Consider the following 14024-nt stretch of genomic DNA (forward strand, 5'->3'; position numbering starts at 1 on the left):
TATTTTACCATTAAAAAATGTTTTAAATGATTGATTACTGAGTAAAAGTGAAGGTGGCCCAAGGTACAAAGCAACACCAGTATAACAACATGCCCCTAATGCACAATCTCAGTTTTTGAAAGCACAGCCAAGGGCTCTTGCTGTATTTCTCCCAATATTTTAGTGCCTACTTTGAATGAGACATCGTACTAGGGACTGTGGAATACCAAGATGAGTAAGGTACTCATAAAAGTGAGTGAAAGTGGCTCAGTCTTGTCTGACTCTTTGCGACCCCATGGACTATTCAGTCCATGGAACTCTCCAGGCCAGAATACTAGAGAGGGTAGCCTTTCCCTTCTCCAGAGAATCTCCCAACCCAGGGATCAAACCCAGGTCTCCAGCATTGCAGGCGGCTTCTTTACCAGCTGAATCACAAGGCAAGCCCAAGAATACTGGAGTGGGTGAAAATGAAAGTGAAGTTATTCGGTTGTGTCCGACTCTAGCCCATCAGGCTTCTCCATCCATGGAGTTTTCCACTGGAGTGGGTAGCCTTTCCCTTACTCCACGGGATCTTCCCAACCGAGGAATCGAACCGGGGTCTCCTGCATTGCAGGCTGATTCTTTACCAACTGAGCTATCAGGGAAGATACTCATACTGCAGCCTTAACTCTAAACATCTCCTTGTATCTCCCCAAGGCTGAAGGCATTTAGGACTTAGCTTAAATGTTACTGCCATCATATAATCTTTTGGATTACCCTACCAGAAGTATCCTTTCCTACAGGATCCTACAGAATTTAACGTTTAATATTTGTGCACATGTCTCTTTTTGGTTTCTAGAGTAGATGCTCCTTAAGAGCCCATTCATGTGCAATATTCAGCACTTTATATATTTGGGTATGGGAGGCTTCCGTGGTGGCTCAGCACTTAAGAATCTGCCTGCCAATACAGGAGACATGGGTTCAATCCCTGAACTGAGAAGATCCCCTGGAGAAGGAAATGGCAATTAACTCCAGAATTCTTGCCTGGAAAATCCCATGGAGAGAGGAGCCTCGGTGTGTCCGTGGGGTCACATGACTGAATGACTAAAGAACAACAAAAGAGGTTTAAGAACAGAGAGGATAATCAAGATCTAAAGAATCATGATGGACTCAAGCTTCAGTTCCATAGCTCATCTCAAATGCACGACAGTGGGCAAGTTTACTTAACTTCCCTCAGGTTTGATGTATATAAAACTATTGACTATTATCTATCCCTTAGTGTAATGAGAATTAATTTCAGTATTAAGCAGTAAGAACAGTGCCTTGCCTAATTTAACCACTCCATGAACATTTATAACTCACTCTCCCACCTGCTATGAGAATTAGGAAGCAAATGTTTAGCCAAATCCATGGCACACAGTAAACACTCAATGGTAAATGAGTGAACAAATTTACATTTAAAATCTTGTGTAAAAGATTTTAAATGTGTTAAAGAATGAAATATTTAATTATAAAAATACTCTTAAAAATCTCAAAAGAAAACAAAATTAGGCAGATGCAAGGGGCTGTTTCCAAAAATGTCCATTTTGAAAACCAAAGCACACTCCAGAGCAGGTCCTTGGTAATACAAGGTAGTAGGACTTAAGTTTTGTTCTGGGGCTCTTAATCTGGGGACCCAAGAAAGCTCATGAATGAGTATTGGTGGGTGAGAGTATCTGTGAGTGAGCCTATTAAATTTTAATGCAATGTTGTGTTTCTCTATGCATTTTTATGGAAATATTCATAACGTTCACAAGTTTCCCCAGGGAATCAACTTCTGCTGCAGTTAAAATTCTGTAGCAATTAGCCTTAAACTTTTTTTCCCCCTTTTAACTGCAAAGTGAGGGACCTGGACTTATTAATCCCTAAGATCTTCAAGCTCCAAAATCTCTGAACCTGTGCTGCTTAACAAGTTAAAAAAAAAAAAAAAAGGTAAGAAAATGTTTAAATACAAAATACACAATCTCTTACATGCTTTTGGAAAGAAATTCTCACACTATCGCACTGTTTTTCTTACTATTTTAACTTAAGTGCAAAAATACTTTAGCACATATTTGGGGGTGATAATTAAAAAATGGTGTGATGATTTGTCATTTGTCAAAAATGCTGTGTGACTGTCATTCTTCAGTTCAGTCTCTCAGTTGTGTCCGACTCTGCAGCCCCATGAACTGCAGCACGCCAGGCCTCCCTGTTCATCGCCAACTCCCGTTTACTCAAACTCATGTCCATTGAGTCGGTGATGCCATCCAACCATCTCATCCTCTGTCGCTCTCTTCTCCTGCCTTCAATCTTTCCCAGCATCAGGATCTTTTCAGGGTCATTCTTAGTCACTATATTTGCAAATGAAGACAAGCACGCCAACCAGTTTTATAAAATACGTCCCAACTCTTCGCTTCTCCCTTGACACTTAAGCTGGGATTCCAAAGCATCTGAAATTCCACTTTTGACTCTATAGGATCCATTCACAGTTCGAAAAGCGGGGGGATGGGGGCGCCTGCCTGTTTAAGTTCCTAGTTTGCGGCATACTATACCAAAACAAGCAGAAGAGTGCAAAATCAGCTGTCACCGTTTTAAAGGCACAATGAGGTAGTTTCATCAAAACCTTCTACAGAATTCAACATTTTCGGCTTCCTATATTTCCCTACACCAAGGACCCCACTGCAGACCGCAGAAGCTCTAGCAAACGCCGTAAGCACCGAAATCAGGGACGCTCCAGGCACTGTCTCCCCAAACGACCTGCCGCCTCTTTCCTTCCAGAATTCAAACTGGACCAGGACCCCTCAAGGCCTGAGGTGGTGGCTGCAGCGGGAACCCAGGCCGCGGACAACTGCGGGTCCCAGGCCAGGAGCCCCTTGGCCACATAGGGCCCCACTGCCTCCTGCAAGGCCTGGACTTACCATGGCTCCGTCGGTCCGAGCCCGGGCGCCCTCACTCGCTACAGACCAAGAAGTCCTGGAGAAACCCACCGACCCGCTGACCAGGCGACTGACTGACGTGGAACTTCCGGGAGAAGTTCTCGCGATAGTAAAGACCAGAGCGAGCGCCTGCGCAAAGTCAGCGCAGGGCTGGTTTCCTAAGCCCCGCCCCAATTTCCTAGGCAACAGGGCCTCCGAACTGCCCCAAGCCGACCTGGCGCCTCGGGAGAAGGCGGGGTGTGGCCTCTAGAATCCTTTGCAGTGCCCTGGGGTAGCTGAGAGTGGAGTAGAAACAAACCGAGAGTTAAAAACGATAAGAAAAAGCGAAATGCTACTTTCGAGTGCTAACGGCCGGAGAAACACCCCCACAGTGGAGTTGTGTCACAGGAGCTGAGAAGTGCTGTCCGAGGGAGAGGGCGGAGGAGAGAAGGGAAGATGAAGCGAGGCTCTCAGCCCACTTGGACCTTGGTCGACCTGAGAATGAGGCCCATGTAGTCCTTTCCCGGCCCTGCTTGGGGCACCGATTTCTGTTGGAAAGATGTGGGTGACTTTCAGGGCTGAGCTTCATACTTCTGAGATCGGAGGGCAGCAAAGAAGAGTCTTCAGCTTTGGAGCTCCCCAGGAGATAGGAGTATCATCAGGGCCTGCAGGATCTCCTTTTGTTGAGCATCGACCGCATTGTTCATTCATTTATAATTATATATCAATCTTCGGCTATGTGCCAGAATACTTTTCCTCTCTAATTCTTCACATCAAATCTGAATTATCTCCATGTTACTAATGAGGAAGTCAGTTCAGTCAGTTCAGTTGCCCTGTCCTTTCCGACTCTGTGATCCCATGGACTGCAGCACACCAGGCTTCCCTGTCCGTCACCTACTCCCGGAGCTTGCTCAAACTCATGTCCATCAAGTCGGTGATGCCGTCCAACCATCTCATCCTCTGTCGTCCCCTTCTCCTCCTGCCTTCTGTCTTTTCCAGCATCAGGGTCTTTTCCAATGAGTCAGCTCTTCACATCAGGTGGCCAAAGTATTGGAGTTTCAGCTTCAGCATCAGTCCTTCCAATGAGTATTCAGGACTGATTTCTTTTAGGATTGACTGGTTTGATCTTACAGTCCAAGGGACTCTCAAGAGTCTTCTCCAACAGCACAGTTCAAAAGCATCAGCTCTTTGGTGCTCAGTTTTCTTTATGGTCTACCCTCACATCCGTACATGACTACTAGAAAAACCATAGCTTTGACTATATGGAGCTTTGTTGGCAAAGTAATGTCTGCTTTTTAATGTGCTGTCTAGGTTGGTCATAGCATCTGCATGAAGCAGATGGCTAGAAAGAAAGGATGGTGCTAAAATCTGAAAATTTACTGAAATAGGAATTGGACTTTGATTCAGTAAGCAGTTGGTAACAATTAAGCCAGAAAAGAAACATGTTTATGTATGCACTCTGTATGATTTATCTTTCATTGTTATGTATGAAGAAATGGATTGGAACAGTGAGACAAGTTTGGAGGAAGTGGTATGGAAATAACAGTAATATTGAATAGATTTCATTGAGTGCTTACTTTTATAATTGAAATATGCACTTTGCATGCTACAATTTATATAGTAATACTAACATAGAGTCATTATTTTCTTCAATTTATAGTTTCACAGGCAGATTCTTTACTGTCTGAGCCATTAGGGAACCCCAATAGATGAGACTGAAGTGGGTTAGCATGCCCTCCAGGGGATCTTCCCAGCCCAGGGATTGAACCCATTCTCTTATGTCTGGCAGGCAGTTCTTTACCGCTAATGCTACCAGGGTAGCCCCCAATACATGAGACGATGAAGCCCAAATGGGTTAAATAATAAGCTCTGTGCCACACTGCTCAAGAGCTGGTGACATACTTGAGATCTGAACCCAAGTTTATTTCCAAAATGACCGCTCTTTCTACTGGACTATGAGTTTTTCCTTTTTCACTAAGAAGTTAGAATCAAAAAGATAGACAAATGATGACTTTGTTTTGAAGTTAAGAGATTGGGAGATATTCTAATGATAATATTTTGAATCTAGTGAACCAAGAGGAATATCTTTAATTAGAGGAAGAAGTGGAGCCAGAAAATGACACAGAAAAGGCACAATTAGAATAAGACAGCAAGAAAAACTATATGCTACAGAAGGAAAGGGAGGTAGAATATAATGGGTGACTCATAATCATTTAGTTCATTGACAATAGTCTAGATGGCTTTAGAGAATTTAAGGAAACTTGGTTTTTTGGGGAAAAAAACTATTGTCGGTGAACTAAATGATTATGAGGACACTAGTAGCCTTAAAAAATTTTTTTTCAGTCAAGTAATGCTAGGGGGAATAGGTTTGCAAAGGATTAAGAAATGATTGGATGATAAAGCAGTGAAAGTGGTGAGTATAAAATATTTTACCAAAAATTTAGTCATGAAAAGACAAATGTTGATGTCTCACTGAAAGTAGATTGATTGTTCCTGTATTTGGGGTGTAGTTGACATTAATTACTTCGTGATAACTACTCCACACGGATGGGGTAAACCTTTACGATATTGAGTAGGAGCTAGCAAGACAAATGTCAAGAGGGTATATGTAGGGCATTTTAAGTGGAAGGACTTGAGAGTTTGATTTTTCCAGAGAACTAAAAGTAGTTAAGCGTGCTTGGGCCAAAGAGTAAGAAGGGAGAGGATTGAGAAATGGGACTAGGAAGATAGATGAAGCTCAGATCCTGAAAGTCCCTGACTGCCACTGTAAGAAGTCAGGACTTTACCTTGAAGGCTCTAGGGAACCACTGAAGAATGTCAAGTAGGGTAATCGTCATGCTCTATTACTGATTCATCATTGCATGTCAGTTAGTTTCCCTATTAAAGGAAATGTTAAGGTTCTCAGGTGGATTTCTTCATGAAATGAATGAGAGTCTTGACCACATAGTCACATACTAACCAGCAGGAGACTAAATTGAGTTGGAGAACCACTGAGTTGTCTTCTAAGAAGAATGAAACTTACGGTTGCCTGACACTAGAGGCAAAGTTTCGACTGATTGCAAAAGCATTGTTCGACTACAGTGTGCTGTACACTTAGTATGATTACCTTCCAAAATTTTAAAACTTATTAAATTTACTCCATGCGAGCTTGTTGTGGGATTTGGGGTAGATGGAATGCTTTCTTTTGTTTACCTGAAAGCATAAATATCCAGATCGTAAGTCATGTTTTGATACAAGTATAGCTTTACCTTCTTAAAAATTGCATTTACCTCATATCTTTTAGATTTCCCTGGTGGCTCAGATGGTGAAGTGTCTGCCTGCAATGTGGAAGACCTGGGTTTGATCCTTGGGTTGGGAAGATCCCCTGGAGAAGGAAATGGCAATCCACTCCAGTACTCTTGTCTAGAAAATCCCATGGACAGAGGAGCCTGGTAAGCTACAGTCCATAGGGTCGCAAAGAGTCAGACATGACTAAGTGAGTTCACTTTCAATTTTCACTTTCATATCTTTTTAATAAACATATTTAGAGGAGACAGAGTTTAAAGTGAGCTTTGAATGAATAAAGGGGGTGATTTCATAGGTGGGAATTGCTAGACATTGAAAATATGGCAGCAGAGTTTTGGGAGTTTGTCATTCAGTGACCTGTACAGCTGTCCACACATTAGACTTTCTATCAGTTCTTCATATGTGGGGTGCTAAGACTACCCATGGTTAAGTCATGACCAGCAGGTTCTGGAGACTCTTTTTGGCTCAGGGTGGTCTTGTGTAATGAACTCTCTGGGTCTCAATTTCGTTACCTACAAAATACATTTATTTTGGAAAAATGAACTCTAAACTCCCTTTCTATTTAGTTTCTTTAGAATTTTAAGTCTGTGATTCTATATTCTTTCCAAATGAAATGGGTGAAGGGAGTGGGTGCAGCATATATTAATAGACTTTTTTTTTTTTACTTCATTCGGGTGCCAGTGAAGTAGCTCTTTCTACATATTTTATAGCATGCATTGCTCTTTTTTTTTTTTTTCAGGAAATCACCTTAAGTCAGCAAATTTTTGTTGAAGCTTTATTATGCTTGGAACAATGCTGTATAAACTTGAGGATCCCCAGGGAACATGCTTTGACAACCAGTGTTTAACTTTCTTTCCAGAGGAAAGATTTTACAAAGTTTTATATAAGCAAATTGATCAGTTAAGAACAATTATGTTTCCTTAAGAATTAGGTCCTTGTAAATGATAGTTCTGCTTATAAATAAATGACAGATAGCCTGAATATCAGGCATATAGCAGTTACCTTTAAGTTAATTGAAAAAAATTTAATGTAAAGGTGAAATATCTGGAGTGACAAGGCACTGCACAGTATAATTTCCATCAAATTGCCTTATTCCACTTACTTCTAAAGAATTTGTCAGCTCAAGTTGATCTAAGGGCATTACTTAATTTGAATTCAAATGTAGTTCAAGCCCCAAGGTTTAAAAATGAAGTCCTTGGGCTCTGAACTCAGGATATGTTTTTGTACCTGAAGATGATAATCCAAATCACATTGAGCTGCACTGTTACAGGACTTTGCAGTTGATGTCAAAGCAACTTCGCTTGATCCATTCACTAAAATCCAAATAGAAGAAAGTGTTTTCTTTGCTAAATATGGCCATACTTTGGTGCCTCTGACATTGACAATGAATACAGATATAACTATATCCTGAAAAGATTTACATATAAAGTGAATGTTAATTGAATCACATATATATATATCCATTCATATATACAGATGTATGTACATATAGAGGTAAAGTCAATATCTGAGGGAGATAGAAAAAAATTACAGGTGTTTTTGGTTATTCATATTTTCTAACTTTTATCAATGTAAACTGTATAATAAAGAAAATAAGTTACTTTATGCAAATATAAAATGTAACAAAGGAGCTTGTCATATGAAAGAAGCTTAGTTTGAATCTGACTATAAAGCAAATAAATACCTCTTATTTTCTGCATAAATCTTGCTTTTCATTTTATAAAGTCCATTTGAGTTGCAACAAAATGGTATAGTCATACCCAGGCAGTTGCCAAGGCAGAATATGCAATATCTGTCTGAGGGTTTTGAGAAAGGTTTTTTGCTAAGGTGTATTCTTCATAGAACACATGGAAGCAGCTTTGTTGAAACGTTTGAAGTTGTGGGTGGGGGTGGGGCAAGGTGAGGCAGTGATCAGGGAGGAGAGGAAGAATGAGACCCACTCAGGAGCCTGGTGGAAGGGCTAGAAGGGTTATATTTAGCAGGTATGTATTAGGATGCCAACAAATGTATTAATATACCAATTATTAGATAGCTGCTACCTTGAATGTCTCCATCATCTTAGCTGAAGCTGATCAAGTGTCTCCCCTGAGTTTTTCCCTATTGTAGCCACTAAAGGAGTAACTACATACACCCCTGAACTTATGCAACAGCCAGCAGCTGGTCTGGTATTAGGCATCTCTTCTGATTGATGAGTGCTAATGCCTTAGTATTTTGAGTATCAACTCTGCCTGTAAGGTAAGGATAATGAGCTGGTCCTTGCTGCATCTATTTGAGGAATTAATGAAAGGAGAAAGCAGGTACTTTAAATTATAAGGTAAGCCTGTTTGGTCTTTCGCAGCCACTTCAGCCTCTCAGGTATCCTCTCCTCCCTTTCCTACCAACTCTGTGTGCCATTACAGGGCCTTGTTCTATGACTTTCTCAAACAAAACTCATCACCTAGCCCATCATATTAAAGTGCAATCAATCAACATGGGTTTTTCGGGTCCCTCTCAGAGTGTCAAGAATTTTATAGGGGACCACATTCTAGGGAAAGGGACCAAGTTCATTTTTTTCTTTTCTTCCCAAATTCATTCATCTGTGGTTTTGTATAGAATTATAGGTTTAGCACTAATTTTCTTTGAGCACATTAAAGCAGTCTTCCCTTTTCTGATTTGCTGTTAAAAGTCCATTGTCAGTTCCTTATTTGAAGTTAATCTTTTTTTCCTCTGGTTGTTTTAAGGTTTTCGCTATGTTTTGACTTTATGAAGTTTTAATATGAGCTGTTTAGGAATGGGTTTTATTTTTCTGGAATCTACTGAGTCTCTTAAATCTGAGAATAGGTATCTTTCATCAGTCCTGAAAAATTCTCAACTCCATCTGCTTTTCGCTCTTTTATATCTTCCTAGCATGCCAATGTTTATACCAACCTTGTACCACATTTTCCATGGCTTCTACACACTTCTTTTGCCAGTGTGTATTTTTCCATTTTCTTCTCTCAGTCCTGCGTTCTGTATAAGGTCCTCTGACCCCACCTTCCAGTTCTTCATGTCTCCTTCATAGTGTCACTATGTTGTAAATGTGATCATTGAGTTTAAATTTTCAATTATTATCTTTATTTTTAGTTTGGTTCTTTTTTTCAGATATAGTATATAATTTTTCATAGTCTCTGAGTAGTTATTTTCATGGTTATTATTTATTTCCATGAACATGGAAGCCTTGGTTTTTAAATCTGGCTTTAATAGCAGAAGTATGTGTGGGTTTATTTCTTCTCTCTGTTTTTTTGCTGGTTCTTGTTCCCTTGATGCTTAGTTATCTTTGATTGGATAACTAGTCACTACCTTTAAATTGTTGTTGTTTAGTCGCTAAGTTGTATTCAACTCTTTTGCAATCTCATGGACTCTAGGCCACCAAGCTCCTCTGTCCATGTGCTTTTCTAGGCAAGAATAGTTGGAGCGGGTTGCCATTTCCTTCTCTAGGGGATCTTTTCAACCCACGGATTCAAACCGCATCTCCAGTATTGGCAGGCAGGTTCTTTACCTGTGAGCCACCAGGCAAGCCCATTTTTAAATTATTTAGGGGGATATCTGAAGCCTAGTTTAGATGCATGCCCTTCAGAGAGGCTTTATTTGGTTTTGCCATGCACCTGATAGCAACTGACATCTATTCACACCAAATTCATTACTTAAATGCCTCTGTCCCACCAACGTCAAGTGTACCCACAGTACAAATCCACAACAGGGTATTCTGTGGCCACCCCTTGAAGACATTTAGTTCCTTTTCTTTTTAATTCTTTTGCCTTGCTTATAGCCATGGTTGGGTTTCCTGCAGTCCCCTGAGGTTGATGGGTAGGAGGAGGCAGATTTACATCTGGTTTATCCTCAATCTGTGTGTGTATTGATTTGGGGAAAGTGTCCTGTAAGACTTCAGTTTCGGTGGGTCTCAGGCTTTGACATGTGCCCATCTAGCTCCTACTGGTCACAGCAATAACGGCAGATGATCTTAGGAGTTCTGATCATCCCATAGTCTTCCTTCCTACCATTTCCGTAAAGGTTTTCATTCAGATATTGACCCAAGGTTGTTTTTGTTCACTTTTTTAATCGGAGGATAATTGCTTAACAATGATATGTTGGTTTCTGCCATGTAACAACGTGAATCAGCTATAAGTATACATATATCCCCTCTCTCTTGGTCCTGCCTCTCACTGCCCACCCACATCCCACCCCTGTAGGTCGTCACAGAGCACCAAGCTTAGTTCCCTGTGTTTAACTTAATGGCACCCCACTCCAGTACTCTTGCCTGGAAAATCCCATGGATGGAGGAGCCTGGTAGGCTGCAGTCCACAGGTTTGCGAAGAGTCGGACACGACTGAGCGACTTCACTTTGACTTTTCACTTTCATGCATTGGAGAAGGAAATGGCAACCCACTCCAGTATTCTAGCCTGGAGAATCCCAGGGACGGGGGAGCCTGGTGGGCTGCCATCTGTGGAGTCGCACAGAGTCGGACACGACTGAAGTGGCTTAGCAGCAGCAGCAGCAGCAGCTGTCTATTTTACACATGGTTGTGGTAGTGTATACACGTCAATGCTACTCTCTCAAATTGTCCCATCCTCTCTTTCCCCCACTGTGCACACACGTCTGTTCTCTACATCTGTGTCTCTATTCCTGCCCTGCAAATAGGTTCATCAGTACCATTTGTCTAGATTCCATATGTATGCATTAATATATGGTATTTGTTCTTTTCTCATCAAGAGTTTTTATCTGAGTATACCAGCTTGCTATTAACAGAAACCAGAAGCCTTGAGCGATTTTATAATTGGGTCTTAGTGAAGGCATTTTGAGTATGAAAAACAATAATGGTGGTAAGTCATTCTGATTTACAGTGGAGAGAAGAGTTGTATGCTGAAGTGGCAAGGAGCACACACCAAATCTACTCTTTCAAAGGAGGTGAGAGAGCACCCTTTACAGTGCTTCTGAAAGTTGACCCCATCTCTAGTGCTGTGGCAGGATAACATTTTGACATATTTGGCAAGAATTTTCCCCACATTCCTTCATGTGCCTCTTTTCTCCCTACATCTCTCAGCTTGACTCTCCAACAACTTCTGTTTAATCATCTGTCTCAGGTTCTCCTTCCATTCTCTCCAACACTGCTGCCTTCCTCACCTGGATCAGTATTTGAGGGAAGTGTTCACAGAAGTCACTGGCGTTCCCAGATTAGGATGGAATATTCTCCCAAAGGGAAAAGAGTGTATGTGTATATACTTTTCATACAGTTTCAAGACTTCATGGAACCCATGTAAAAAGTTCAAGCACCAAGCCTACGATACAGACAATGCAAATTCGACAAGTATTTCTTGGTGACCTGTTCTGTGCTAGGAATCATGTCGAGTTCTAGATCTAGATAGAAAAGATACCATCCCTATTCTAAAGGTCTTGAGCATACTGTGGTAATAAAAACATTGTCCTCACAAACATATCCAGGGTGAGCACTGTTTAAAGGGATTCTATACAGTTGTTTTGCCTGTGTTTTAAAGAAACCCAAACCCAGGAAGATTGGATGCATTATAAATCCAATTACAGGAGAAGGAGTAGGGGACTAGCTATAGATTTTAGTGACTGGTAGCCACAGGTGAATAAGTAAAGAACGAAGGACACAGTGCAGTGGTCACCTGACAGGTCCCAGCAGTGCTTACACAAGAGGCTCCACCCCTGTGCCCTAGACATGGAAGGCCATGTTCCCATAGGGAGCTGGGACCAATGGCAGTGGTAAGAGGGCATCCATGTGACACCAATGAGAAATGCAAGCTACTCACAGCCCTTAAGAACCCTGGGTATGGAGGAACATCAATCTTGTATTTGGTGTTAGGGGAGAAGGCAGGAAGCCTAGAAATTTAGCCATGTCTTTCAATAATCAGGATTACCATGAGGAGGGTTCTTAACACAGCTTTAGAACATTTTCAGATCAAATCTATTCCCTCCGTCTTATTCTCTGCCATTCTTATTTGCAATTTGCTGGAAGGTTAGTGTGTACAACAAAACCCTGAATAGGATTCAACAGGGAGTTAAGATAGAGTGAGTTCTGTAGCCTGTGACTATGTACCAAAACTGCATCATACATCTAAATCTCTACAAATTCAACTATTTGAGCGACCAGTGCAAGTTTGAGGCATGAAGCAGGGCACTCAAAGCCAGTGCTCTGGAACAACCCAGAGGGATGGGGAGGGGTGGGAGGGGGGAGGGGGTTTCAGGATGTAGGGACTCATGTGCACCCATGGCTGCTTTATGTTGATGTATGGCAAAAACCACCACAATATTGTAAAGTAATTATCCTTCAATTAAAATAAACAAACTAATTTTAAAAAACACTTCACACCCACCAGGGTGGTTATAATAATAAAGGGTAGATAATAACAAGTGTTGGCAAGAATGTGGAGAAATTGGAACCCTCCTGCCATGCTGGTGGAAATGTAAAATTGTGCAATGCTTTGGAAAAGTCTAATGGTTCTTCAAAAGGTTAAATATAGAATTACCATGTGACTAGCAACTCTACACCTAGTATATACCCTAGAGAAATAAAAACATAAAACAAACAAACAAAAAGAAATAAAGAAATAATATTAACAGCATCTTTTTTCTCTTGGAATGAACACACACCAGGAGTGAATCTGCTGTTCCTTCCAAACATCTCAGTTCCTTTATACGTATGATGAGGACCTGTTCCCTCTCTTGTGGGATTCTGGGATTTAAAAACAGGTGAGTTTTCTGTCACGTGTCCTTAAATGTAACCCATCTGTCTCCTGTAGTTCTTAACTCAGAAATCAAAGTGGAAATGGCTGTTTTAGATTTATGGCAAGGTTGTATGTAGATCTCCAGCATGGCTACTTTTAAAGGATGTGTTTAAAAGGTTATCTCGTCATGATTTTGTATAATATGCTGAATGGAGAATCCAAACCTTGCTTGTGTGCCTCTAAGTACAAACCATCTCCTTTTTTACTGTTGAGAAAAAGCAATTTAGACAACTCACTAGCACATTTAGGTTGTTAAATGGATAGTTGGCCATGAAGAATTCAGTTTGACTATTTCAATTCAATGACTTTTTATAGAAGACCCACTGTGTGCAAGGCATTGCTAGGTGCTACTGGGGATATGGTAAAGATTCCTGCTATCCAATAGTGTGGACTGCCTGTGTTGAGCTCTGCAGAGAAGGTGAAAACCAAAGACAAAAAGGAGGAGTGTGGGATACCAGCTCCCTTGGGAGACTGAGAAACTCTCCTGGGAGGAGGAGACATTTAAGACTGGGACAGTTTTCAACTGATGGGTAGTAACAACTGTTGGCCTTGTGTCACAGAGTTTGGTCCTTCAGCCAACAATCCTGAAAATATCTCCATTTTATAGTTGAGAAATCTGGCGGTTACAAAGTTTAAATAACTTCTCAAGATCACAATATATGAAAGACCTGGACCTCAAATCCGCAGTTAGCATTGTTGTTTTGACTGCCTAATATATCCTTCGTATGTGGGGAACTTGCACACCCCCTGGCAGCTTGAACTCAAGCATGGCCCTGTGGTCTCAGTACCAACTGTAAGGTGTTCCTGTCCAAGTTGCAGCTTGAGAGACTTGTCAGCTGGTGATAATTCACAGCGGAATCCAGTGGTGTAGAGGGTATGTCCAAAGTGATGGGCTGCAAGTAGCACCAATGGATGGGATGCAGGTCTGTGATGCCTATGCAGTGCCCATAGCACTGTGCTGCACACACAGATCCCTGGTAGAAACATAGGTTGGCCTTCTTCCCCAGACAATATGCATCGAATACATACCTAGAGTTAGTGTCTGCTGTTTTCAATCTAGAACCCTACCTATATAGTATCTAG

At 41.3% G+C, this 14024-nt stretch overlaps 1 protein-coding gene across 1 annotated transcript in view; it reads right to left on the reverse strand.

The window, feature by feature from the left end:
- The window catches only part of COPB2 (COPI coat complex subunit beta 2), a 34750-nt gene extending 31731 nt beyond the window's left edge, over positions 1 to 3019 (reverse strand). Inside the window, exon 1 of the mRNA XM_040233758.1 lies at positions 2895 to 3019. Within this exon, the coding sequence (XP_040089692.1) occupies positions 2895 to 2897 (3 nt within the window). The 5' untranslated portion in view covers positions 2898 to 3019. The remainder of the gene's footprint in view (positions 1 to 2894) is intronic.
- Between the last annotated feature and the right edge of the window lie 11005 nt (positions 3020 to 14024).

The sequence above is a fragment of the Oryx dammah genome, unplaced genomic scaffold (assembly GCF_014754425.2).
Source record: "Oryx dammah isolate SB20612 unplaced genomic scaffold, SCBI_Odam_1.1 HiC_scaffold_2, whole genome shotgun sequence".
Lineage (NCBI taxonomy): Eukaryota > Metazoa > Chordata > Mammalia > Artiodactyla > Bovidae > Oryx > Oryx dammah.